Source organism: Ctenopharyngodon idella, chromosome 6 (assembly GCF_019924925.1).
Source record: "Ctenopharyngodon idella isolate HZGC_01 chromosome 6, HZGC01, whole genome shotgun sequence".
Taxonomy (NCBI): Eukaryota; Metazoa; Chordata; class Actinopteri; order Cypriniformes; family Xenocyprididae; genus Ctenopharyngodon; species Ctenopharyngodon idella.
In genome coordinates this window covers 18,977,191-19,004,648 of record NC_067225.1, presented here as the reverse complement: position 1 = coordinate 19,004,648, position 27,458 = coordinate 18,977,191, and the positions used below count along the sequence as shown (strand labels likewise).

The 27,458-nt window shown below is 37.0% G+C and overlaps 1 protein-coding gene and 1 long non-coding RNA gene across 28 annotated transcripts in view; one reads left to right on the top strand and one right to left on the bottom strand.

Annotated features, from left to right (window-relative positions):
* The window catches only part of dlg1a (discs large MAGUK scaffold protein 1a), a 133,686-nt gene that overhangs the window by 76,782 nt on the left and 29,446 nt on the right, over positions 1-27,458 (bottom strand). For 12 of the 26 annotated variants that reach the window (XR_007930535.1, XR_007930536.1, XR_007930537.1 and 9 more), the window contains 2 exons: positions 9,435-9,602; positions 2,061-2,168 (listed from right to left, as the gene is read on the bottom strand). Coding sequence is in view for 23 of the 26 variants with exons in the window: in XM_051896252.1 (XP_051752212.1) it covers positions 2,061-2,168; positions 9,435-9,602 (276 nt within the window). In the remaining 3 variants the exon portion in view is untranslated. Of the gene's footprint in view, positions 1-2,060; positions 2,169-9,434; positions 9,603-23,853; positions 24,109-27,458 lie in introns of those variants that run through there. The other 14 variants (XM_051896258.1, XM_051896262.1, XM_051896263.1 and 11 more) reach the window with 3 other exon arrangements.
* The window catches only part of LOC127513979 (uncharacterized), a 48,328-nt gene that overhangs the window by 13,178 nt on the left and 7,692 nt on the right, over positions 1-27,458 (top strand). Inside the window, exons 1-2 of one of the 2 annotated variants that reach the window (XR_007930538.1) lie at positions 24,337-24,482; positions 27,093-27,233. This is a non-coding gene — a long non-coding RNA (uncharacterized LOC127513979). Of the gene's footprint in view, positions 1-24,336; positions 24,483-27,092; positions 27,234-27,458 lie in introns of those variants that run through there. The other variant, XR_007930539.1, reaches the window with a different exon arrangement.

Here is a 27,458-nt window from a genome sequence, read left to right as displayed (position 1 = left end):
GGATTTCTGAAGGATCATGTGACAATAAAGACCAGAGTAATGGTTGCTGAAAATTCAGCTTTGCCATCACTGGAAAAATTACAAATTTAAAATTTATTAAAATAGAAAAGAGTTATATAATATTCTAATAATATTTCACAACATCACTGTTTTTACTGTATTTTGATCAAATAAATGCCACCTTGGTGAACATAAGAGACTTAGAGAAACAATCTTAACACCAAACTTTGAATAGTAATAAATCCAAATAATACCCCAAAACACCTCAAAAGTAAAAACATGAAAAATTTAACAAATTGACTGTAAACAAATTTTAAAAATGTAACATTTTTAAAAAAAAAAAATTTTTTTAATGTTCAAAAAAAAGGAGACAAATAGTAATTTGCTGTTCTTAATGAATAAAGTCATTGAAAGGACAAGAACTGTCAGGTAAATGTGTATGAAAAATACACAATTCAGTTATGTTCTGGCTATATGTTGTGACAAATGTCATTTTAGAAAACCCACATTTCAAAAAGACATAACTTCAATATTAACTAAGTAGTTGAGATATACACAGGCCCTCTGTACCATCTGTTTGCACAGAAACAGGCTTGTGAATATAAGGACGATGCGTGTCCTGTTTCACAACCTCCCCCAGAAAAACGTTTGTTGCCACAAACCTTATAAACACCAAATGCCCACTTTAAAAAGGCGGTTTGACATTCTGTTCAGTGAACAGAACAACTCTCTGAATGCTCAACAGAGAGAGGCAAGAGTTACACATCACTTCTCGAAAATACAACAAAAGCAAATACACAGTAAAAAAAAAATCTAGCAAAGCTTTCTACAAAATACCCGACAGTGCACTTAAACAGCTTAATGGTATCTTCTCCAAGAAGAAACAAAGATTTAAAACCTAACTTGAACATGCGTTCACAGTCAGTCAGTAACTGACTTCAGTAATCGAAAGATTACCACATCTCTTAAACTTTACATCCTCACTGGACACCCCAAAGAAACAAATGCTTTGACCTACTGATGAACATGGTTTGTTAGAGTAGCTGTGCAACAAGTCAGACAAATTAAGCATGAATTATTTAATCCTCTTTGACCCAGACACTGGCAAAAGCCTATTTTTAATCGAAGAACATTACATTTTCAAGAGCGCCACCAACAAACAGATATGGTAATTTCTTTCCAAATAACATAAAGGGTTACCCTGGCAACAAACATTTCACTGACATAAAACCGAAACAGTGTTCAGCTTCAAAACCGTTTCAGTTGTATTTTTTTTTTTTTTTTTTGCCCCAAATGTGTCAAAATTGTTACTAATAATAGTTACTAATGATTAAAATCACTCTTAAAATTTGAAAACAAGGAACTCAAGAGTTTTAAAGAAATTAGAGATTTCATAAGAATTGAATCTGAGGTATATATAGCACAGTAAATCTTAAACTGGACACCAAATATTAAAGTCAATGTGAATTGGTATTCACAACACCTTTTACTTTGGTAATGTGATGGATTTTTAATAAGTAAAAATGTAATAGATGCTGGGTGTTACATAACAGAATGAAGTCAGGCCTAAAACAAAGCCAAAAACTATTTGGCTATTGGTTACAACAATCCAATAGGCTGAGCAGCCTAACTGACATCAGAGGAAAAATTTTATTATATTTGATTAAAACTTACAAAGACAATTTTTTTATATTAAATAATAATACACAATAATAATAATAATAATAATAATAATAATAATAATACAGAAAATTAAAGAAGTAAATAAAGACATGACTGCACTTTAACTGCATTTAACTGTATGTTTACTGTATAAAATACTATAAATAAATAATTAACAATCCAAACTACAATATATCCAACAGAAATCTACATACATGACATCTTACACTGTGACATCTCTGCCACCTAGTGCTTACAAAGCAAACTGCAACAGCTTTCTCTAAAATTATAAGCTTGTGCAATCTGTTTTATCATTTTGCACGGAGAGCTGTGGTTTGAATAATATGAATAATAATGAAAAACGTGTGAATGAAGACCATAGAATCGCACTGGGTTACCTGTATCAGTGTGTCACTTTGCGAGTATAGTGTGGCAAAGGCGGGGGCTGGAACCTCCTCACCTCCTAATGTCGAGGGCCCATCAAAAACGCACTCCAGAGACTCTACCTGAAGAGGGGCACGCAGTTTCTCAGGTGATAAATATGAGTACCAAACATACGCTGAACACACACACACATATACACATTTTTATCAAACAATGTGCCCACAAGCAGCTTTAGAATGACAGTGAAGTGTGTAGAAGCATCGTGCCCTTCATTGAAATCCATGCAGCTACTGACATAATACAACAACTTCACTAAGCAACAAACAGCTGGCAAACACAAAAACAAGTGAGGAATAAAATAATTGGCGGTATGAGGCGAGTTCAGTCTAATGACTGAACCCTAATCACCCATAATGTCATAATGATGATCGTCCATAATGCAGCACACATACAAAGCACTCTTCTTAAAACATGGATCATCATGATGAACCGCAGACACTCATAAAACGCACACACTTGAAGTTGTGTGGCAGAAGACAGCAAGAAAATGATGTCATTTCCATTGCATGAAGCCATTGTGAGAATGCTTGGACAGATGGGTGTAATCACATGTGTCAGCTGTGTATCATTCTAGATGATAAGTCATGAAATAAGTGTTCCCTACAGTAAATGCCTCATTTGAATCAGTGAGATAGATAGATAGATAGATAGATAGATAGATAGATAGATAGATAAGAGTATCACTTTTTACGTGTACGCGAGGGTCAGCATACAGTGTGCGTGACCCGAATTTCATCATCAGAATAGTACACACGCATTCTGTACGCACACCGCTAGATTTTTGTAACCGCAGGTCGCACATGCGTATTTAATTTTTTTTTGCAGTAATTAGTTTATCCACAAGGTGGCAACTGTGTCCTGGGGTCGTCGATTCACAAGGTAGTTGAAGAAAAACTGCATAAACAACAGACCGGAACGCATGCAAGCTACAGCGACAATGGAGGCCTATATAGACGAGAAATTGTGCGAAGAGGTTAGAAAGTACCCTCATTTGTGCAACTATAGCATGAAAGAATACAAAGATGTTTACATGGGTTGTAACTCGTGGCGAGAGATTTCTCAAAACTGCGCGTGCGTCAAAACCCATGTGAATGCGTACGAGTCAAATGAAGTATACTTTGCAAGCCTGTGCATTCGACTGTGCGCGTACAATGAAGTATACTCAGGGCTTCAGTGAACATAACAGACTTCTTTCAAAAACACTACAAAATCTTACCAACTCCCAATTTTAATGGTAGTGTACACCAATCAGGCACATAACATAACACCTTCCTAATATTGTGTTGCTCCCCCTTTTGCTTCCAAAACAGCCCTGACCCGTTGAGGCATGGACTCCACTAGACCCCTGAAGGTGTGCTGTGGTATCTGGCACCAAGATGTTAGCAGCAGACTCTTTAAGTCCTGTAATTTGCAAGGTGGGGCCTCCAAGGATCGGACTTGTTTGTTCAGCACATCCCACAGATACTGCATTGGATTGAGATCTGGGGAATTTGGAGGCCAAGTCAACACCTCAAACTCATTGTTGTGCTCCTCAAACCATTCCTGAACCATTATTGCTTTAAGGCAAGGGCGCATTATCCTGCTGAAAGAGGCCACAGCCACCAGGGAATACCATTTCCATGAAAAGGGTGTACATGGTCTGCAACAATGCTTAGGTTGGTGGTACTTGTCAAAGTAACATCCACATGGATGGCAGGACCCAAGGTTTCCCAGCAGAACATTGCCCAAAGCATAGCACTGCCTCCACCAGCTTGCCTTCTTCCCATAGTGTATCCTGGCGCTATGTGTTCCCCAGGTAAGCGACACGCACCCAGCCATCCACGTGATGTAAAAGAAAACGTGATTCATCAGACCAGGCCACCTTCTTCCATTGCTCTGTGGTCCAGTTCTGATGCTCACATGCCCACTGTTGGCGCTTTCGGCAGTGGATAGGGATCAGCATGAACACCCTGACTGGTCTGCGGCTATGCAGCCCCATATGCAACAAACTGCAATGCACTGTGTATTCTGACACCTTTCTATCAGAACCAGCATTAACTTTTTGAGCAATTTGAACTACAGTAGCTCGTCTGTTGGATCAAACCACACGGGCCAGCCTTCGCTCCCCACATGCATCAGTGAGACTTGGCCGCCCATGACCCTGTCGTCGGTTCACCACTGTTCCTTCCTTGGACCAATTTTGATAGATACTGACCACTGCAGACAGGGAACACCCCACAAGAGCTGCAGTTTTGGAGATGCTCTGACCCAGTTGTCTAGCCATCACAATTTGGCCCTTGTCAAACTCACTCAAATCCTTACACTTGCCCAATTTTCCTGCTTCTAACTCATCAACTTTGAGGACAAAGGCTGCATTTACACTGCAAGCCTTAATGCACAAATCCAATCTTTTGACCATATCAGATTTTTTGGCCAGTGTGTTTACATTTACTTTAGACGCGACTGGTACCCGATATCTGTGTTTACATTACTTCCTGCCCCAAAATGATTGTCATTGATAGTTTTACATGCACATAGCAGACCCTCGGGTTTTGAATGGCCGTGCTATTAAAATTATTTATATATTTCATGTCGAGTGACCATGATTACCTGTCAGAATGGATAAGTTAACAGCTGTCAGTGTCATGACTGAACGGATATAGACCGGAAAATAAAGGTAATTTGAGTTTGATATTTTATCTACAGTTATCAGTTTTAGAATTCAATTTTTTTAATAAATTCGAGCGAGCTAGGGAGAGAGCGTGTGAGAGAGAGAGAGAGTAGCTACAGTGAAGCTTTTGGCTTATAAGAAAAACAACAACATGGCGGTCTCTTTTAAATTAAATCGCCTTGTGATGGCTTGGAATTCCAATGGGAATTGGATATGCGTGTTTAGATGTAGGTCGCATGTCCAGAGATCGGATATGTATCAGATTTAAAACCACATTTGGAAGTGGCTCAGATTGGATGGGGGAAAAAAAAAATCAGATCTCGTGTGAATTTTTGTGTTTACACATGTGCAACTAATTCCGATCTGTGTCAGATGTGAGCAAAAGATCGGATTTTTTGTGCCAGTGTAAACATAGCCAAAATGTTCACTTGCTGCCTAATATATCCCACCCGCTAACAGGTGCTGTGGTGAAGAGATAATCAGTGTAATTCACTTCACCTGTCAGTGGTCATAATGTTACACCTCATCAGTGTATACTCAGAGGCAAATTTCAGCTAATTCAAAAGTTTAATTGGTTAATTAATTGAGAAATTAATACTAGAAGTCACAATAATCAAAATTTATTACTCAGTATTTCCAAAATATGTTATATACTGTGACCTACTTCTCTTAGTGCAGGACTTATGGTGACAAACACACTATTTATTCATCCAGATAAAAATATCACAGCAGAGCTTTGCAGTGCTTCAGCACAGATATCATTGTAGGCCTTTACAAGTATGCAGGCCAGTCACAGGACGCTACAACTGAGGGACATGGGGAGCCACAAGATGTCATTTCCATCTGTGCAGACAGTTCCAGCCAAGCATGCAGGGAATCATAACACAATACCATAATCAGGCAAAAAGCAAAAAAAAAAAAAAAAATTCTTAAACATCTATGACTATAAGTCAATATGACATTAAAGTGCATCTGCTTTAGGAGGCAAACTCAGGCTGTGTGCCACTGAAGCAGAAGGTTAAACAATCCGATACTTTGGATGGGAGCATCCCTGTGTCTTGACTGCCAGTAGAGCGGTCTGTAAATAGAAACCTGACCAGGGGCATGTGGTTCATGTGTCGTGTGCTGCAGAAAGCATGCAGTCACGTCATCATCAGGGCAGAGTGCGTGAAGCAAGATCTGATTCATGGGAAATATGATCAACACTGACAAAATTACTTAATATTCTAAATTAAAGCGGAGACAAAAAAAATATTGCAGTTGTTTTAAATGGGATGCAAAAAAAAATACTTGATTCATATGCAAATAAAATGTAAAAATAGTTCTACTATCGCCAGCATTACCAAATCTGAATTATAAAAAAATATTTATTATTTTGTGTATCTTGTATATATTTTGCAGTTTCTTTAATGTTCCTTATATCCCCCTATATCTGGCTGTGCATATTAAGATGAGATAGAATAAAGTGTTTTAACTGGAAGAAAAAAAAAAAAAAAAGAAAGAAAAAAACACTGCAAGCTACAAACGATTCTTACATTTCAAGTAACAGCCATAAGGTGGCGTAAGACTACCGCTGTCACTAATAGGGATATAGACTGAAAGATCATCACATTACCAGCCTAATTTGAAGGAAATTGTCCTGAATCATCATCTTAAAAATCACAACCAGAATTGTCATCGAACTTTCAAAGGCTGTTGCGGTCAGCGAGGCGCCAACATGATTCATTTGAAAGAGGAAAACAAACTAATTGCATAGGTGCATTTTTGTAGCGCGACGCACGCGTTCTCAGAGCTCATATTGTTGTGAGGGAGAGTTAAGAGAGCGCGCGCATCAGCTGGGCCAGCAGCCAGAAAGCACCATCAGCCTAGAGCACATGGACTGATTTAGGAGGAATGCAGGCTCATAGTGATGACAGAGCGAGTGTGTTTTTGTGTGTGTGCGGGGACAGAGAGCACTAGCTCGTGCTCTGCGCTGCTGAGGCTGATAGGAGGTGACAGGCAGGGCTTGTCAGGCGCTGCTCTGTCGGCATGCAGGGAGCTCCACTGATCTGAGCCCAGCACAGCTCCTCCTCAAACATCAGCACTGCTCTCAGTGTGCTGGGAAATATGAGTTTTAAAACTGCCACATTCATTTTGAACGTCTGCACCACCTGGTTTTTATAAACGATGAAGAATAATAATAGTTTATTGGGAGAGCCGGTCAAGACATCAGTGAGTGAGAACACTAGGTCATTAATAGGCCTAAAGAAATGCACAGAAAGCTCCATTAAAACAAAATTTCAATGTCATTCACAACACAGTGTCCTAAGCCGACGTGAAGAGACAAGTGACAAGCAATTTCTGTCCATATTGTTGATACAATGCAGCCAATGCAAAGATATTTGATCGTTAACATTCGTAGGTCACAAATAACGTGTACGTTTTAGGTTAAAATTTATATAAATTTATGTATTTAATTTTTAATTTGTATATCTACCCATTTCTGTTCTTTTCACGATTTATATGAAACCGTAAATGTATTAAATCATAAATATTATTAATGATAAATATATTAATATAAACCTTCATTAGTTTATTTTAAAATGGTCCTGCGATGTGGCAAATGGATTTCTAAAAATCACAAATCTTACATATGATCTCTGAATTATTATGGTCATAAAAGCTGCGAAAAAATTAGCAGTATGTTGTAAATAGTTTTCGATGGAAAATAAAACGTCCCACACTGTAGGGCATCACGTCCTAAAAGCAAAGCTTCCTATCAACATTTAGGCCAATGAAATTTCACAGCTTTTTGGAATGTTTTGAAATTTCAGCCAGTGTGACACAGAAATAGAAACAAAGCGATCAACTTTTTTTTGTTGACCCTGAAAGGTTTTCATTTGGCTAGTAAATCGTTCAAAGCTGAAACCATTAGCGTGACCGCTAACGTAAGGAACCGAATACATAATCTTTTTCTGACAATCGTTTCACTCCATCCATATTTTAATTGTTCCATCTGATTACTGCAGAAAACTGAGTCACTGTACAGCAGAATGTCTCTGGACTGGCTATATGATGACTAGATAAAGTTAACTGTGTAGAAGTCCAGTTTTTAAGTAATGTTTCTAGTTCTTGCTTGTGTGTGCTTGGTATATTCTCATTTGGTACTCGACTTGCACTTCTACAATGAACTATCAGTCAAGTAATAAGTCTTAAAAACAATTATGTAGTAGTGATATACAAAATAATAATAAGTTTATTTGTGTGTGCTTTGTACTTAGAGTATTGTCGTTAGCTTAGCAACATGTGCTAACACATACCTTGAATCAGCTATTTAGGTGTTGTGTGTGAATAGAAAGTTTGAATACTCCAAGTAGAAAGTTTCAAACCAATAATTTATGAGGTTCCTTTAGGTTAGGAACAGTTTCTTATGTAGGCAGTACAGATAGCAAAGCATCTGACTAGCATTTGGAACAGTTTTTCAAGGGCTGCTACTGACCCGTTTTCACAGCAGTGGATATGATATATTACACACATTACATGTTGAACTTTATACAACAAAGCAGCTAGGTAACATTACTTTGTTATAAGCACAAAAGTATAGCCTTCCAAACAGCACTACAAGTTTACTCCATCTACCTGTCTGGAAAAAAAAAAGCAGCATAGCTGGTCTTCCAACTTGAACAAGCTAGTGTTCAGTTGATTTAGCTGAGACCAGCAAACCAGCTTAGGCTAATAAAATAGTTAAAAAGAAAAATAAATGTCCGCACACTGAAATTAAAGCTCCAAAAATGTATTTATAAATGAAATGTGCAGAATGTGCAGACATTATTTTTCTTTATTTATTTATTGTTATATTTTTGTCATGCACCTGAGCCCAATTTGGGTTTTTGGATGCGCACACCTTTTTTATTATGTTTGATTAATAAAATTTTGTTCTCATATTCCAGTGGCAGAAACTTCTTTAACTACAAAACTGAAATATTCATCATCCTCCATTTGATGTTCTACATTTTGACGGATGAATTCCCTCAAGTGTCCCTAATAGGGATGCAACAACTAAATGATAAAATCGATAATTATTAATGAAGATAATCAAAGAATTTGATTTATCATGTCTATGAACATAAGTCAGTCACATCACCTTTCAGTAGTAAAAAACACATTTCTATGGAAATCTATGGAGAATGCTTTATATTAAGCATTTCAAAGTAAAGCATATAGCTTGCCCTATCAGGTGCTTTGACAGATAAGCGTGTGGTTTAATTTTCTGTTAAAGTTGCGATTATATCCTTTTTGCATAAATGCTTATCCTGACTTGTTTTCATAGCATTCAAATGATGAGCAGGATGTGGAAGAATTAATTCAAATTAATTATTTAATAATTATCAATACTTTATTAATAATTAGTAAATATTAGAATGTTTTAATTCGATAAATCAATCTGAAAAATAATCAACAGATGCCTTGATTATCAAAATAATCCTTACTTGCAGTTCCTTGTCTCTAATTTAGTGTGTGTAAATGTAATTTAGTTGGTGTGTGTTTGTTTGTGCAAATGTGTAAACATGACACTGATGGAGATTCTATCACACACACAACATTGAAGCATGTTTACAGAGTGCACAGAGACATAGAATAGATGCCATGCAGCACAGCAATGTGTCATGGGAGCCAGTGGAAGTCTAAGAGATATTACCTTCATAGGAGAGATGTGTGAATGGGAAACATAGCCATGTACATTCTCAATCTGGGAGATGTTCTTCTCCGATACCTGCACCAGCTCGGGAGGACGCACATCCCCTGGTAGGTGTGGAGAGCTGTGTTCTGGAGGAGATGTGGTATCCTCATCCTGATATCTATATTTCTGAGAAAGAGAAAAAGAGAGAGAGAATGTGTACAGTTAAATGAATTGCTTGCAGCTGCACATGAACTTTTCATACGCGATTTGATGTTCACCCAGTGAGAGGTATAGATTAATGTTTAAACCACAGGTAGATGAGAAAATGTTGAATAAAGGGTCACAATTTAATGATTAAATTGCAAAAAAAAAAAAAAAAAAAAATTGCTCAATCATCCTTCCCAAATATTTACTGTAGCAAAACTATGTAAGATATGCATGAAGTTCTAGTTATTCCCAAAGACTTTCCCAAAGACATTCCTCTTTAAATGCAATAAGTATCAGCTGTGTGCAAAGTGAACCACATTTGGTTTTCGATCACTGAAAATGGGTAAAATCCAACAATTTGAACATGGAGCTGCTTTGAGATCTCCATATCTATGGGACTGAACTATATAGGGCTTTAAAAATTAAGATTTCAAAAGGAAAGTTTATTAAGTGTGAGAATCTAGAAGGATATTAAGATATTTTGAATACTTTTAGAGTAACAGACATGCAGACTTTGGAAAAGGAATATTTATTGCACTCAGACAGTTATGTTCTATGCAACTGACTTGATAGAAAAACATGAGATACATTTCTAGTTTCAACAACATTTGTTCTTCAGATATTCCTCTTTAAAAGAAAAAAAAAAAAAAAAAAGTATCAGCTGTATGCAAAGTGACCCACATTTGGTTTTGACCACTGAAAATGTGTACAATTTACTCATGGAACCACTTTAAGATCTCCATATCTCTGGGATTGGACCATCGAGGGGCTTTATGAAGATACCAAAAGGAAAGTTTGTTAAGAACCAGAATCTAAAATGATATTAAGATATCTTTAATACTTCTTGAGTTACAGGCATGCAAACTTGAGGCAAAAAAAACAAAAGAAGTGCTTTTTGCCATTTTTGAACTGCCACCATGGGCATATAATGAAACAAAGATTGCTAAAGTCAACAGATTTTACTAATAGACCTACCAATCTTTGTGTAAGAATAAAATAACGATGGCTCCAAATCTCAGGTGAAAACGGTCATTTTGGACCCCCCTCTAAAAAATAGTGGATTACTCAGTAAATATTAATCTGTGACATTCAATATTTTGGCTTTCATCACTATTTATGTCTTTTTACAGAAAAAAATCTTAACAAAATCCAAAATTGAGCCTTGGGCATTCCAATTCAAACTGCAGTGTAACATACTTGTGATCTGGAGAGAAAAAAAAAAAAAAAAAAAAAAACAGACCTCGAATCCAGCACTGGTACAGAACTGTGAAACTATTTCAACTCCATTTCTCTCTAGACCTCACTCCTGAGATGGGAAACACTTTTTAAATGAGCCAGGCACCCCCAGATCCTACCCGCCACACAGTCATCACAGTCGACCCCAATCTGCCATGACTGTATGTGAAACACTGTTTTGTGACTTTCTTAACGGGAATCGCAAATTATTCAGCAGTGCCTTTTATCCATAGACATCCATCTTGTCCTGATACACATCCCGCCTCTATGGCATTACCGGGATATGGGTTAGGAAATGCAAACACAAGTCTGGAGGGAAGAAAAAGAGGGCAGGTTTCTAAGGAAAAGTAGATGCCCAAAAAGTGGGACAAGCTCCAAGTTGGGGTCTTATGCTGGTTGCTTACAGTAACGTCACTGCCTCCGAGTAGCATGGGGGAAGACTGAGTGGATTTGCCCATATGGAGAGATTCAAGGTAGAATCCCGTGCCCTATTTTAGCAATGAAAATTGGATTTATTCAAACATGGATTAAATAATGAAGAACATTATAAATTATAATGAATGTGTAATATGGTGCATATATTTAGCAAAATGCTATTCTCTAGAGTTCAGTTTTATAGCTGACTAACGAGTTATGTTCACTGAATATGGTTTTTCTGAGGTAAATGTGACGTTACCTGACATTGCTTACAAGTTGTTTTATTGACGTCTTTCGCGTTTGAATCACTGATTGAGCTATTCCATGAGACAGGATATGGATTTCGGTAAGTTGTACTGTATCTTTCAACATACCTTTCATGTTTATTTCGCGCTGTAACTGGTATTAAGCGGAGATGATAAGTTCACGCACGCTTCGCGTTGCCGCCTCTCTTGATCTGAGGCTACAGCCATCTGTCACGCCACATTAAACAGCGTCAAAACGGCATTTATTTTTTTGAATTTCATAATAAAAATGGACAGAATTTGAAATCTGAGACTTTGTTTCATATCAAAAGTAACAAAGCACAAAGCTTATTGCCATTTATTGGATGGGAAGAGCGCTACAATGTTCTATTCATTCATCAACTGAAAACAGACTAGACTAATCGATTCTTGGGATTTAAGAATCGATATTGGTTCGTAAAAATGAGAATAGATTAAAATCGAGAAATCAATATTTTTTTTACCCAGCCCTATTGTTTACGATAAGATTGTGATAACTAGATTGCGATGCCACGAAGACATTGTGTTGTTCCTGGCTGTGGAAAAACATCATCTTTGCATAAGCAAAGGATCCCGATGTCAGAGAAAAATGGATTCAGTTCATTTTTAATGAATGTCCTAGTCAAGTCAGTGCTGACTTGCGTGTTTGTACTGTACATTTTAGCAGCGACTGTTTTGAGAACAAAATCGCAATACGATACTGGCTTTGCCGAAAAAATTTTGCTCAAAGAATAGGCTTTGCCAACTGTTCTGGAACCAGCAAGGACCCTGCAAACTGTAAGTAACGCATTTCATTTTTAAATCGGTAATGACAGTTAAATTCATAATGAATAACCCTAGTACTTTTACTTTAAAGAACGCTCTCTTTACAATGGCTGAAGCTGTCAATCACGCAGCGCGAGTTTATCTGGACACTTGCCAAAACTCCCGTTACAATTAGTGACGCTCTTACACTACACAATGAATCTCTTATTGTATTTACATCATGTTTGTATTGTTAGTTAGAGTGAAAGCATATTGTGAGAGTGCAGAAACTGTGTTAGAATGACTAGATCACTGCATTCACACGATCAACAGACTGTCTGTCATCTGCTCAATGCTTATCACTGCAACCTTCCATGTGATGGTAATAGATCTAAATATAATGCAATAATCAACTCTTTTCACAATTCGTTAATTTCGACAGCTGTAATAGTAAAAATGTAGTAAAAGTATTTGAGAGGGTTCCACGTGTAATACAGGGTTGAATTCAGGGTGATTGGGATACTTTTTGCCATTGAGATGACTTGGAAAATGTGTCCCAATCACCCTGAATTCACCCTATTTCATGTGCAAAGATGTCAGCCATTCACAGCAGTGGGCATTTACACTGAAGTCTCACAGCAGACACGCCCCTTCAAACAAAGAGCTCAAATCAGAGGACTAAAATCAGGGTAGAAAATAGCCATTTATTTCTAAATTATGACCATTTTTTGATGTAAAAACCATATTAACATTATAAATGCACCTCAGGAAACATAAAATAAAAAAAATCCAGTTCATGTCCCCTTTAAATTACTTTAGACTGCTGCATACAGAACATTTCAAGCTGCTTTTGATGCAATGGTCTGAATTTATTTAGCATAAAGTATCAAAATTACAAAATTACATTAAAATCTGTTCTCAAAAACAAACAAACAAAAAAACTCCTAAGACTCAAAACATTTCCTGTTCACACTTTATTTATAAAAATATACATTTTACAAATTATAAATATTTTATGTGGCAGTTGATTGCCTGACCACTTGCACTAGACTACATTGCGGTTTGGTAAGGCCTTGAAAGGGACTAAGCTCAAAGCTGGATATCTTCTGGCAAACTTTACAAATGTAGTGCGGTACTAACAGTGTCTCTGTTGAATCACTTATGTAGTATGCTAAATTAATAAAGGTAGTGGAAATTTAAGTGGTGAAACGTGGCACATACAAAAGAAGTCTGGTTCACAGAAAAGTTGAACTGTAATACTGTACTGTATGTTATATAAATAGATAATGCTATCAAGCTAGTTAAAACAGATGAGCTGTATAAATTCCGAAAAGCAAAGGAAAAGAAATAAAACAAAACAAATAGAAAGGGAAAAAAAAAGAGAAACAAACAAAAAAAATAGATAATAATATTTTTAATAATTAACCAATAGATTTTTCTGAGCCATATAATGTTTTTCTTAAAAAAAAAAAATTAAATAAATTTATTAAAAAAAAAATAAATAAAAAAAAAAAAGTTCTCCTAATTTTGTGATGAGACCAATGAAAATAAATTTTCACTGGCTCAACCAGCCCAGCAGGGGGAAAAAAAAAAAAAATCCTTATTGTTGAGCCCTGGTGTATATTAAACAGACAGAAGAGAAGTCTACTACTACTACTACTACTACTACTACTACTACTACTACTACTACTACTACTACTACTACTCTAAAGTGGACCACAAAATCCAAAGAAGTCCACTGAGTTTTAAGCAGGAACGCTGCACATAGAATCTTTTGCCTTGTTCCAAACAACTCAAAGTTCAAACTGAACTCTCAGCGGGCCACAAAGCCAGTGAAATTGAAAGGTGAGTTTGAACTCAGAGCCACTGCTGGGAGAGAAAGGGACAGACGGGGAGCAGTTCTGGAGATGTTATTACACCGCTGAGTGCTTCAGTGACTCGGCTTCAGGCGCGCAGCCGCTGCCACTGTGGGGCCAGCTTGCCTGGATAATGAGCTGCTCGACTGGCTCAGTGCTCTCTCACTCTGTGCTGGTCCGTCCAAGCCGAGCTAACGTCAGTAAAACCGAATAAATGCAGTGAGATCACTCACAAAGCTATTCAACCAAGGAGGACAGGTCTCTGAAAACTTGACAGCAGTGAAAAACGAATGCTAGACAGGATTTACACAGACGATGTCCTCTGCAATACAATGTCACTGCCCTAAAGCAGGGTGAACCTTGAGAGGTGCACGGTTGTTAGAAATGCAGTTTGATGGATGTTGTATAGGATCTCAAGGAGTGGAAGAGCCCCGCGCCTGCTCCTCCTGCCCCTTCTGTCTCGGGTCTAGCCGTGCTGCTGTAAAGCTGTCAGCTCTTGTCTGTTTATCGGGCAGAAAACATACAGAGGCCCAGAGCTCAGCAAACACAGCACTTTATTATAGACACTTCACCTTGAATACCTTCGGGAGAGCTCTGTAACACGGCTGCACATCCCAGAGCTGCCAAAACAACTGAATTCACTCCACAAAACTAAGCATTATTTGCATGATAAATGCATAATCAGCATAATTTGGGATTATGAAGTCTGGCACATTCGCCTCGGATGAACCACACAGGGCAGGTGTTTACTGAAAGCCCAAACGTGTGGCCCTTCAAACAAAAGACAAGCTTACTATTTGACAAAACTCTGAGCAATAATTAAAGAAATTCTATGATTTTACCCAAACAATAATAATAATTAAAATCGTTTTATTTATAAACTGCTATATTTGCCAAGAAACTCAGGCCCATTTGAGAGACTTTGACCTAATTATACTACCAGTGAGGTTTTGTATTGTAGTTACCAGCTTTTTTTGTCCAGTTTTTGCTCCAAAAACTAAAAATCGTGTTAATTGGCCGATCTCTATTCCAGACTTTTGCACACAAACTGCACTGCAATCATTTCCCAAAATGTAATTTGTGTGGAAAATTACAACGTCTGAAAACAGGAAGACCAAATACCATACCAGGCACAGCAAATTCACTGCTCGCAATGCTCAAAATATAGAAAGAAAAATATAAATATTGAACTGGGGTTGGGGGTTATATGAATGAATCTCTGAAGGGAGCTGACTGTCCTCAGAAAAGTTTCAATGGCATTTTCTTTTCCTCTTACCTCTGTATAAAGCAGTGTTTTTTCGCTGCTGTTTGATAAGCACCACCTACTGGCAGAGAGTGATTTGGCATATTCATTCAGTCAGTGCACTGTTTTTGTTTCGTTCAGGTGTCTTAAGCAGCATAATTTCACAAATCTAAGGTCAGAGTATTCTGTTTTTGCTTCAGATCTTGAAATTATACAATCTAATTTAAATAAAAAAAAAAAAAAACTGTTCATGCTACATGTGTGTAGCATATTTGTTTAGATTGTGATTAAAATTCAGTGGTTGCTCTAATTTCAAATGGCTACAGATATTTTTTCTTTAAAGGTCACTTTGCCTGTTATAGAACAAATAGATAACAATAAATTTGCTTAAAGGGGGAGGGAAAAAAAAAAAAAAAAAAAAAAATCAGCAACCTGTATCGGAATCAGCCAGTTTGCTTGTTTAAAAAAAAAAAGAAAGAAAGAATTGGAACCTTACAGACAACGTCGTCGTCAAAATCCCCCATTAACACGGATTCATATTCGCATGACATCACCGTTTTCACAAATTCACATTTTTGTTGTTTACATGGAGACGATAACGGTATCATTTTCAAAAACTTGCACTTTGAAACCAGTTTTCAAAAGCTTGAATTTTCAGACCCAAAAAAACGCCATTGTCATGGAAATGAACAGCAAAAATACCTTCATATAAAGCAGTGTTTTTTCGCTGCTGTTTGATAAGCGCAACCTACTGACAGAGAGTGAATTTGCACATTCAGCCAGTCAGTCTGCCGTTTTTGTTTTGTGCAGGTGTCTTAGTAGCATAATTTCGCAAATCTAAGGTCAGAGTATTCTGTTTTTGCTTCAAATCTTGAAATTATACAATCTAATTTAAATAAAAAAAAACTGTTCATGCTACATGTGTGTAGCATATTAGTTTAGATTGTGATTAAAATTCAGTGGTTGCTCCAAATGGCTACAGAATTTTTTTAAGGTCACTTTGCCTGTTATAGAACAAATAGACAACAAATAAATTTGCTTAAAGAAAAAAGAAAAAATATCGGCAACCTGTATCAGAATCGGACAGTTTGCTTGGTTAAAAAAAAAAAAAAAAAAAAAAAGGAATTGGAACCTTACAGACGACAGCATCGTCAAAACAATCCCCCATTCACACTACGTTACCGTTTTCACAAATTTGCATTTTTGTTGTTTACATGGAGACGATAAAGGTATCATTTTCAAAAACTTGCTTTTTTAAACCAGTTTTCAAAAGCTTGAGTTTTCAGACCCCCAAAACACCATTATCATGTAAATGAACAGCCAAAATGTATACGTTTTCTATTTTTTGTTGTTTTTAGCTGTTTTTAAATGGTGTCGTGTAAACGGCCCCTTAGATTAAACTGTTGGAGTTTACTTTTACATTTATGAGATTACTTTTAAACTACCTTTAATGTCCTTTTTGAAGACTGAAACTTTTGGACCCCATTGACTTTCACTATAAGGACACAAAAAAAAAAAAATCAGCAGAAACACTCTATGATGATCTCTAGTATGATCATTCAAGTTTGGAATAGCATGAGGGTGAGTATGAGATGACAGGATTTTATTTTGGGGGTGAATTATTCTTTTAACCTATAAGTTTTTAAAACATTGAAGCTGGTTTCTAGATGGTCCGAGCTGATAGACCATCTTGGACCAGCAACAAATCAGCTTTGATGTTCCAAAATAGCTTAAGTTATATTTTCCAGCAGGGCTGTTGTAAAATTAATTCAAAATAGAGTGCCTATTTGATCACAACTTCATATGCAATTCCAATAAGCGCAGTGTACTGTACTTCCTCTCCCTGCCCTTTTCCTGCTGCGATCCACAGGGCAGACAGGAACGAGACATGAGATCATCACATCCACTTTGACTTGTGCTTCAACCTGGGAGATGAAGAAAGAGCTGACATCTAAACAGACAGTGTGCTGTGAGCAGAATTAAAATAGTTTCTGCCTCTTGTCTCTCTAGGAAACATCATGGCCCTCCTTCCTCCCAGCTGTCCCCACTGCAAAACCTAAAATTAAACTTTCAAAGCACATTGCTACTGCTCATCCAGAACTGAAGCAGCCAGAATTTCGTTACACTCAAACACCAGATGACAATACAAATAAAGCAATATTAAACGCTATGGGTCACTTGCAAAAAGTTCTCTCAAATAAACTTGTCTGAATATCTCAAAATGAATTGCTGGAACTGATAAACATGTTAATAATTTGTATTCATTCATAATTAAATGATATGAAACATTATGTATTATACTAGATGCATATCAAAGTAAGCAATAAAGGGAGGGGTGTGTTTGTTTGGGTTGATTTCAAATATCAACAGCGTTTCTCAGAAATTGCTTACCGCACCTTTAAAAGTAACCTTTAGTATATAAAATAGAGTTAAAAGCAACATATTTCTGGTTTGGTGTTGATGAAACTTGAACCTACTGATGGGTATCTGGGGGTAAATGAGACAAAAAAAAAAAAAAAGGTTGGGGAAAAACGGTTTAAGTCTTTCATGATTAAGCACTGGTTAAAAACATACAAGGACAGGTTTTACTGCTCAAATTAAAAGCACAAATCCTAAAAAACAAATGAAGCACACATTTTGTTTTCGTTACACATCAAAAAAGACGACGGCTGTCTGTTTCTTGGCAGCTCTCCCTTGAGATGACTATAATTAACTAGCAGGAAGCCAGCTGTAGGTCCTTTATGAGAAAGCTCTGTATCACTGTGAAGGTTCAAACTGGACAAGAACAACAACCATAAGCAAATGCTTATATTTACTTCTAAAGCCACTATAACTATACAGTATGTATTTGAATTGAGAGGCTTTTCTTAACAAATTTTGATGCAATTAAGTGGCATATAATTAATTTATATATAATATAATTTTATTTTTTTAAATAAATTGACAACCCTATTATTATTGTATGAGTGCATGACATGAAAATTTTAATAAAAATTAAAAAACATATTTAAGAAAGATTTTATTTAAATACTTTATGGTTTTTCTATTTAATAATTTAGCAATTTTTCAGTTTTCTAATTTCTGATCTTTTTAATATAACTTTTTTATGTATGATTAATGCATCACTCACATTCTTTCTTTATGATTTTGGGATTGGGAATGAGAGTTGACCATCCTCAAGAATTAATTTGAGAATTATTTTAATTTTTGCGCCAAAAAAAAAAAAAAAAAAAAGCTGAGGCAATCAACATAAAAAGCAAGATATTATCCTATTTCACCTCAAAGCCAATTTTTCCGAAAAACCAGAAATGCTGGATTCAGCACTCAGTTTTTCGAGCATGATAGCCTATCAATAATGTAGGCTAAAATGCTTCTAGACAGCAGAAGAGGTCTGAAAACTGGCTACATTACCTCTTACTCCCAAAAAGATTTAGTATTAATATGTTTGAATTGGACAGCAAATACACTGTAATCCTTTCTAAATGTTACTATAAATGTTACATACTATGATGCCTGCAAGTTTTTTTAGAACCTGTTCTGAAAGGTCCAATTAACTTTCTAACCTGATAAAAAGATATTTATTCAATGTTATCCACATTTTATAAAGACAGGTTTTGTCATTAACCTTTAAATGCTTCATTATGCATACAACTGGCAGATCAACATGCTACTACATTTCTCTCTGATACAGTAGGAAATCGAATTAAATTGAATGTGGGGGATATTAACTGTGATAAGATGATTGACAGGACCGCTTAAACAGTGACAGGATGCACATAAAGTGACAGAGCAGCCCGTTAAAGACGCAATAATGACCAACTAGTACGTCCCAAAACTTGCCTACTATTCGGCTACACACACAAAAGTATGTACTTTTTCTTCACAAAAACAGTACATACTTTTAGGGCACAGTATACAGTTAAGTAGGCTAATTGGGACGCAGCAACTATTACTTCTTGTTACTTGTGTGAGAACCACCGATTTATTCAAAACAGACACCCTGGAGCCTGACATCATATCTATGCGCTCATATTTGTTGTAGGGTAATTTTGCATGCTTAAAATCTTGATTGATTGGACTCTGAAGAATTCCAGACAAAAGCAGAGCTTGTTATCTCCCTGGTCTTCCTCAGCATCCTTCCTTCTTTTTTTCCCTCATACATGCCCTTGTTACATCATATGCACTCGGGGCAACCGCATTGTAAGACAATTTACACACTTCAGTAGGATTCCCTCTGCTGCTCTAAAGGCTTATCAACAAAAACGTAGAGGGTGATCAATTCTAACATGCCTTATGTAACAAATTGCTAATGAATGATGCTCATGTGAGAGCATGTGGAACTGCTGGTCACAAAAGGAGCTTCACGGTTAACTGACTAAATGTAAAGTGCTCAGTTATATAAGTCAATATGTAAAAGGATCCCACTGCCCAATGCAGATCTTCAGAATAAAACATCAGACTGCACCTTGTACAGTAAATAGTTGAGCTAAATTGCCGCGATTTCAATTTCAGATAGGAATTAACATCTTTTGGCTTATTAGTCCAATCATTTTAAGGCAGAACTATATGTCTGTATATACCATGCGATGGTAGAAATGTGTTAACTGGTAAAGATTCAGCAATAACATGTATATTTTGTGACACAAATTTAAAAATCAAACATCAGGAATAACAGGTTGTAATATATAAAATGCATATTATATTATATTATATTATATATTATAAATTAAAAGACAGGTTGCAATATTAGAGCTGAATCTTCTCCAGTAGAAAAACATAAACCCTCTCACTAATAAAATGTCATGTAGAGATAATTAATTATGCATTTCACTTAATTTTCTGTTATTCCATCATAGGTTTCATCACTTGGTCATAGTCACACATGTACAATTCAGTTTATTAGTAAGTGATCGCTGTTAAGATCAGCTCCGTTGTGAAGAAAAGCATAATTTCATACCATTTGCCATTTGAATCTTCACAGCGGTTTCTATTTAAGGACACATTAACATTTGATAAAAACGGCAGGTGGGGAAAGTGAGAGGAATGGGGATGACAGTAAAACCTAATAAACAGCTCTGCAGGCCAGGAGAAAACAAGCTGTCCGCAGCATAGCAAACATGCTTCCTTTACAATCTACATCCCTGAGAGAGAAGGAATTGGTATGACATGAGACATCCATCTGCTGACCTTCGCATCAGGTCTACCAACCGCTATAAGCTGCCAACATGCCAACAAGCACAGAAATGAACACAAAAGTATCTCTGATGACCTGTGGCTGCTCCAAAGCTTATAAAGAGGGAAACAATGACTGAATGAGAGATGGGCTACATTTCATTAATCACACTCCAAATGCTGGAACATTGAAAACCAAAGAAATTTCAGAAAGACTCCAATCAATCACACTATCAACTGGGTAGCCTGCTAGGTTTTCCATGAGATTTTAGAGAAAACATCATCAACTTAAAGTATAAATGTGGTCTAATCCCTTTATTTCAATAGGAAAATTGGTCTTTGCAATATCAATGGGAAAGTCACTCAATCAGTGTAGTTTTACAGCTCTCTACAATAGGTTTACATGCATCCAGGGTCAAAAAAACACTTAAATTTTCTCATAGAATACAATCGCAGCATCACCTGTTTTCTCATAGTGTCTAAACACTAAACCCCTCCTTTCTGAGGGCCTACTCTCCCCTGATTGATCAGATGGCTTAGTCTGTTGTGATTGGTCAACCGCTTACAGATCGTGTTGGAAACAAATCGCTCATACCATATCTGAATTTCAGCTCAGAAGGCTTCCTCAGCACTTGTACACATCGATGCGAGCAGTAACGATGGTGTTGGTTTTACCTTATCAATTCAAGCCCTAGTTGAGTCCTCATCCTTTGGAAGTGCATGCAAAGTGGATTTGCTTTCATAACAGCATCTTCTTGTTGACAAGACAAACCAAACTCTTCCAGGCCTCAGCTACAACTACAGTTTTTTAGGGCGGGTCAAAGTAGACGTTCATGGGCAGCCAGTGAAAAGCATTTTGCAAATTTGTTACAAACCTACGTAGGTTTCAAGCAGTTCAGAAACTTAATTTATGTAGGTTCACAAAACAATCTGTGCTGAAATATGCCATTTCAAAAGATATACAACCTCAGAAGTTTCTACATCCTAGAACAAAACGTCAGCTAGGTAAACTGAAAGGTCTGCACTGAAATAATCAAATCAACGTGTGATGCACATATTCACGGAAAGCAGAACAAAATCGATTACAAAAACCCATAAATTTATAAACTTTCACATCACACATGAATAAATTGAAGCATATCGAAGACTCATTCACCACTTTCTGTTTGGCAAGCACATCCCAGCAGGATTAAATCAATGCTACGCAGAGCACAGCTTAGCTCAGGAACTTCATCCGACAAATGCACAGAGTCCAGGCAAAGGAAAGAAGCATCTGAAAAAGGATGCATGTGAGCTTTAATTATCAGTGTGGAATCTTGTGTACCCAAAAGGCTTCACTCACATTGCTGACTTTAGTCAGGCATCTATAGAGCTGGGTGACAGCATGGATGGAGGTGCTGTATTATTTAAACAATCTTCAGCCCCCTTCCCACAAACCTACTCTAATTTTTATCTCCTCAGGACTATACAAACCCACCAGATATCAAAAGCTAATGCAATTTTCAAAACAGATGTCAATAGCTCGACTCATATTCATGATCCATCCATATTAGGCTAATTCCTATCAGGGATTTTTGGTGTATAACTATATCCTTGAACGGTTTCTTTTTTGTCAATAAACCAATTTACTCTTGCAACTTTGTCAATAATTTTGATTCTACAGCTACATTAATGAGCAATGGATTTGGTTATACAGTACGGTTCAAAAGAAATTAATCATTTTATTCAGCAAGGGTGCAATACATTTATCAAAAATGATAGTAAAAAACGTTGACATTTTTATGGAAAAAAAAAAATCTGTCAAATAAATAATGATCTTTTGAACTTTAATAAAAAATCCTGAAAAAATGTTTTAGATTTCCACAAAAACGGTTTTCAATGTTGATAATAAGAATTGTCTCTTGAGCATCAAATCAGCATATTAGAATGATTTCTGAAGGATCATGTGACACTGATTACTAGAGTACTGTAGAAATTAACTGCTGTAAGGGCTGTTTGTTCATGATACTGAATGCATTGAGTCTTATTGTTGGGTGTTACTGTTAAGTCTTGAAATGCTTTGCGTTCACTGTAAGCTCTTGTAGTTTTACTTATTCACTATTGTGCAACACACTGTAAAATGGCAGCAAGATGCAATACCAATAAATAAAACATGCAGCCAATGAGGCATTTTGAAAAATTCTTTGGCTTAGCCGAGCATCTTTAATATTTAGACAGGTTTTTGATCAAAATTAAACTCAATCATACATCAGCATATAAACAATTTAAAGCGGCTATGAAACATTGATTGCCGTGTTTCTGCTACGCACAAATGGCAAGGGGTCATCTCTGTGCTTGCTGGGGATTGACTGTCATTAGGAGTTAACAAGGGCTTCCCCAAGCCCTCTGATCTCATGCTTAGAAGAAAAGAAGGTTCAGCTATAATGACAGGAAGCTTTTTAGGACTGATCAGTCTGTGTAGGAGCAAAGTGATAAGCTGTAATCCTCTACGCTCTGTGCAAGTTGCAATGCTTGGTAGAGTTAGACAACGAAGACTAACCATTCAGTCGTGAAATAATGAAAACACAAGCTTCTTTCCCCACAACCCATTCGCACATAGTAGATATAATTGGGACGCAGGCTAAGATACCCAGAGGACCAAGTGGTTACATAACTAAAAGAACTTGCTATCCTGCTTCGAACTAGACGAGCAGAAAATGGACCAAAAGGAATGCTGGGCCTGAGCTTTACTCTTGATAAGGAATGAACATTTCGATTGGGCTGCCTTTATTTGGCTTCAAGCTGAAATCAGTTTGTTTCAGCAAACAGAAGCCCAGAAGTCCCTCAGGATATCTTTCCCAGGCGCATGTGGTTTGTGCACAACAGTGGTGGAATTAAAGGCAGGATGGAACACAATGCAAGCTAGGTACAGTCTGAAATTTGAAAAGGGTCGAGTTGAGATCCTGCTTGCCTTCGGCTCTTTAACCTGGCATCATCAGTGGTCTCATTGAGCATTTCATTTTGTCAGACTAAAACCAGACAAATGGAGACTCTGTGAGACTTCCAACCTAATCACAAACGAATATTAGGATCACATGCAAAGGAATGGATCATTGCCATGAGGGTGTAACCTGGAGCATATGTTCAGATCTTAACCCACTAAAGGTGTCATCAACAAAATTATCCTCAGTGTGAGAAGACAATTAGCAGCTCAGAGTCCAGGGACCATTTAAGCAACTAAGTTCAAGCAACTGTCGCTCATGCATCTTTCTGATAAATCTTTCAAAACAATCCCCTACCTTGCATCCAAACATAAGTGAGATGGTGCTGTTGGTGCATGCTACTTTACAGTGGCACAACATTGGCGAAAAGCAATCCAAGTTTTTGATGCTGGGAGACATTCTGTGCCTGGGCACTTCAATCCATCAGCGATTGAGGTGCCGGCCAAATGCTTCCACGAGCTCTGCCCGCTGCCTGCTCTTGACATGCACCCTCATCTCTCGGCTCGGTCCGTAGAAACGGCGACGTGATGCCTTCATCCAGTGAGCCCTTGTCAGTTGAGTCCACCGCTCTTCCGTCCTATCTCTTCGCTTGACTTGACTCAACTCAATCGGCCTGACAGATTAAAGCGCTCCGGAAGAAAGCTGTACTTGAGAGAGCTCTGGAGGAGCCATGCTGCCTGCCGTGACCAGGGGGTGTTGCGGTGGGAGAAGGAGGAGGAGCAGGAGGAGGGTTAGAGGGCAGCGGTGTGCGCGGGGTCTCGTGTCACAACGCGAGGGACTCTCCGCGATCCATCGGCGCTGCTGCGCGTCCACCTACTGCAGAGGAACTGCTGCCATGACTCGGAGGAAAGAGGAGTAGGTTCGGAAGGTCTCCCACTCAACTATCCAAACAAGACACACCGAGCGGCGCGAGAGAGAGAGGAGAGGTAAGCAGACTGGAGGGGGAGGGGTGAGCAATAGCATTGAGCTTATTACACTGTTCACTAGAGAGAAACTGAGTTTTTGCGCCGAAGGTTGCAGCATGCAGACCGGGAGAAAGGGGATAAAAATGATCCGGACCATTTGGAGGTGAAAAGGGGGGTGGAACACATAATGCTTTCTCAACAAATTTACAATCACAAGGACAACAGAGAAGGAAAGATACTAAATCAAACGGCAGCTAGTATGAGCTCTGACGTGCAGTTATGAAATCTGATCTCAAAGAGCAATGTGTCAATTAAAAACCCAAAGATTTGAAACAGATGACAGTTGTTTATCATACACAAGGATACTAAATAATTAAATAACTCGAACCAATTGTTTTCTTGAGTAAAACAAAGTTCTAACAGTGAGAGCAGTGTCCTAAATTTTCTTGGGAATTGAGAAAATAGTTTTATATTTTCTTGTCTGTAACCTAATATGAGTAATATTCCACGTATACATCACTATGCTGTGTTCTGGAGAAATAACACAAAAACTTCAGGCATCCTAGATGAATTTTGAATGCTAGTTTTCCCACCGAGGTAAAAGTAGTTAGAAGAAATATGTATGTCAAATACCAAAGAATTACTGAGGCGCTTGGTAGTGAGTGTAATCACTGAAAATTTATTCAGACACCTTGAACACTTCATTCATTAATACAGTTTATTCACTATAGTTTAAAAAAAAAATGGTAATAAAATATGACAAGATCTCAGAGTTAAACTGTGTCGGAAAAAAATTCACCTTAATTATGTCAGATAACACTTAAGCAAAACATGGTCAGGTCAAAGTGTCTGAATAATTTTTGGTTCCAAATTTTTAATCAATTTTACTGGTAGAGCACTGTATGAAGAATTTTCAGGTATAATATGTCACAGTTTACTTGATTTTGTTATCCTCACTTACATAAATGAACTATAGCGTCCTGCACCCACTAGTAAAAATATATCAAAAATATAAAAAATGTCTGAATAATTTTTGGTTTGCCTGTAATAATAATAATAATAATAATAATAATAATAATAATAATAATAATAATAATAATAAGGATTATTATTATTATTATTATTATTATTATTAAATAAAAATATTAAATAAAATATTTTCAGAAAACTGCAGGGAGCCCTTAAATCTACTCTTTTTGTTGACAATAGCCAGTTTAACTGTTTGGGAAGACGGTTGGTGCATGTTGCATTCCCAAATGCACATTATAAGCGACCCAAACCCAGAGAAGATGCATTACTTCACTCTGAAACCACTGTATCATAAGCTGCTTGCGTGTAAAAGAACATAGTGAAATACACAGTGCATATATTTAATTAACTAATTTACAGTTTTGGGGATTGGATAAATCACACTAAGCCATATTGGGATTTCGGTTTTATTTCGATTAATCGTGCAGAGTCAGACCTACCTAAAAATATAAATGAACTTCAAAATATCTTTTTGGCTGATAATGTACATCAAAGTGATCAAACCACTAAAGGCAAAACAGAATTCCATGGACATGTTGCTTGGAAAAAATTTTTTTTGTCCTGTCTGTAAAAAAGAATGGCCAATAGTTATATAGAGACAATTAAAGCTTAATTTCAGTAGTTCAGGTGACATTTTCAAGTAAATTATGAAATTATGTATAGCAGCCTGTAATAAATCGGAGTGTGATAGTTTCTCCTCTGCCCCTCCTCCCTCCTGCCCCCCGCCACACTACATCATTTGAACCGTTACATCATCAGAGTGCAGAGAGGCATGCAGATCCCAGACTACTACAGCACAAACACACACACGCACATAACCTTACTATTATAAACAAAATCAGCATCCACTGCAGGACATGGCAGCTTCATTTAGTTACTGGAGGAAAATCAGTAAAATCAACCTCTCTTCATTATACAGCAAAATGCTACTTATTCAAAGTAGTAGTAGTAGTAGTAGTAGTAATAAATACTTTAGTGGTTTTCATATTTTTTTTTCATGCAATATGACCACCAAACTGAAAACTAAAGAGGATATGCATTAATGTGTTTGAAGAATTCTGCCATTCATATTCAAAGTCATATTCTTCTGATCATTATATGTGTGTGTGATCATTAAAAATAACTAAACTAGATTAAATATTGCTATGATGAATGATCATAATAAAAGGCCACATAGTGAAAGGCCAAAACATCATAAGAGATCCGTAGGTTTTCTGGTAAAAAATATTTCTGTGTTTTAAATGCATTAAGAACAGAACACCATCCATCATCCAATCCTATCTTCAACAAAGTGATTTAATCTGGCAGAGTGACATTGGTGATATATACAATGACTTTTAGAGGAGTTCCGATCCAGAAAAAATTATTCATCCAAAGCTGAGGCTTATTATTAACTTCTAAATCAATCCCTCCCGCTGAGAGTTTCAAGGAGAAAAGGACGATGTGTACGTAGATCCATAAACTTGACTGGTTTTGAAGCATTTCTTCAAGCAAAAGTTTGTGTATTGCTGTGTGCTCAGCAGTTTCTGTGAGAACAATGAGGACTTCTCCCCTAATAAATTGTGTACGCAGGCTGATGCTAATCATTCGACTGCTTTGCAGAAGCTCTCAGAGAATATCTAGATGGCAGACTGCTGAATTCTCATGATACCATCAAAGAATCAGATACCAGTTAAGACTGAAACAGTGTGTGCAGAGAACCACGTCCATGAAGCATAGAGAAGCTCATTTCTCATTGGCCAGGTAAGTCTTTGTTTCAACATTCATTTCTGCTGAAATTTGTCTTTTACCTGGATGCCATGAAAAGAAAAGCCTATGTGATGACATGGTGGGAAAAGTTAATAACTACAAAAGTTATCAAGGTTATGACAGATATGGTAATATACCATATGCTATATGGTCCCATAGCTCAGAAAATTCAGAGATTATCTTAAGGTGAAGGTGACATTTTTTATAATTATATATTTA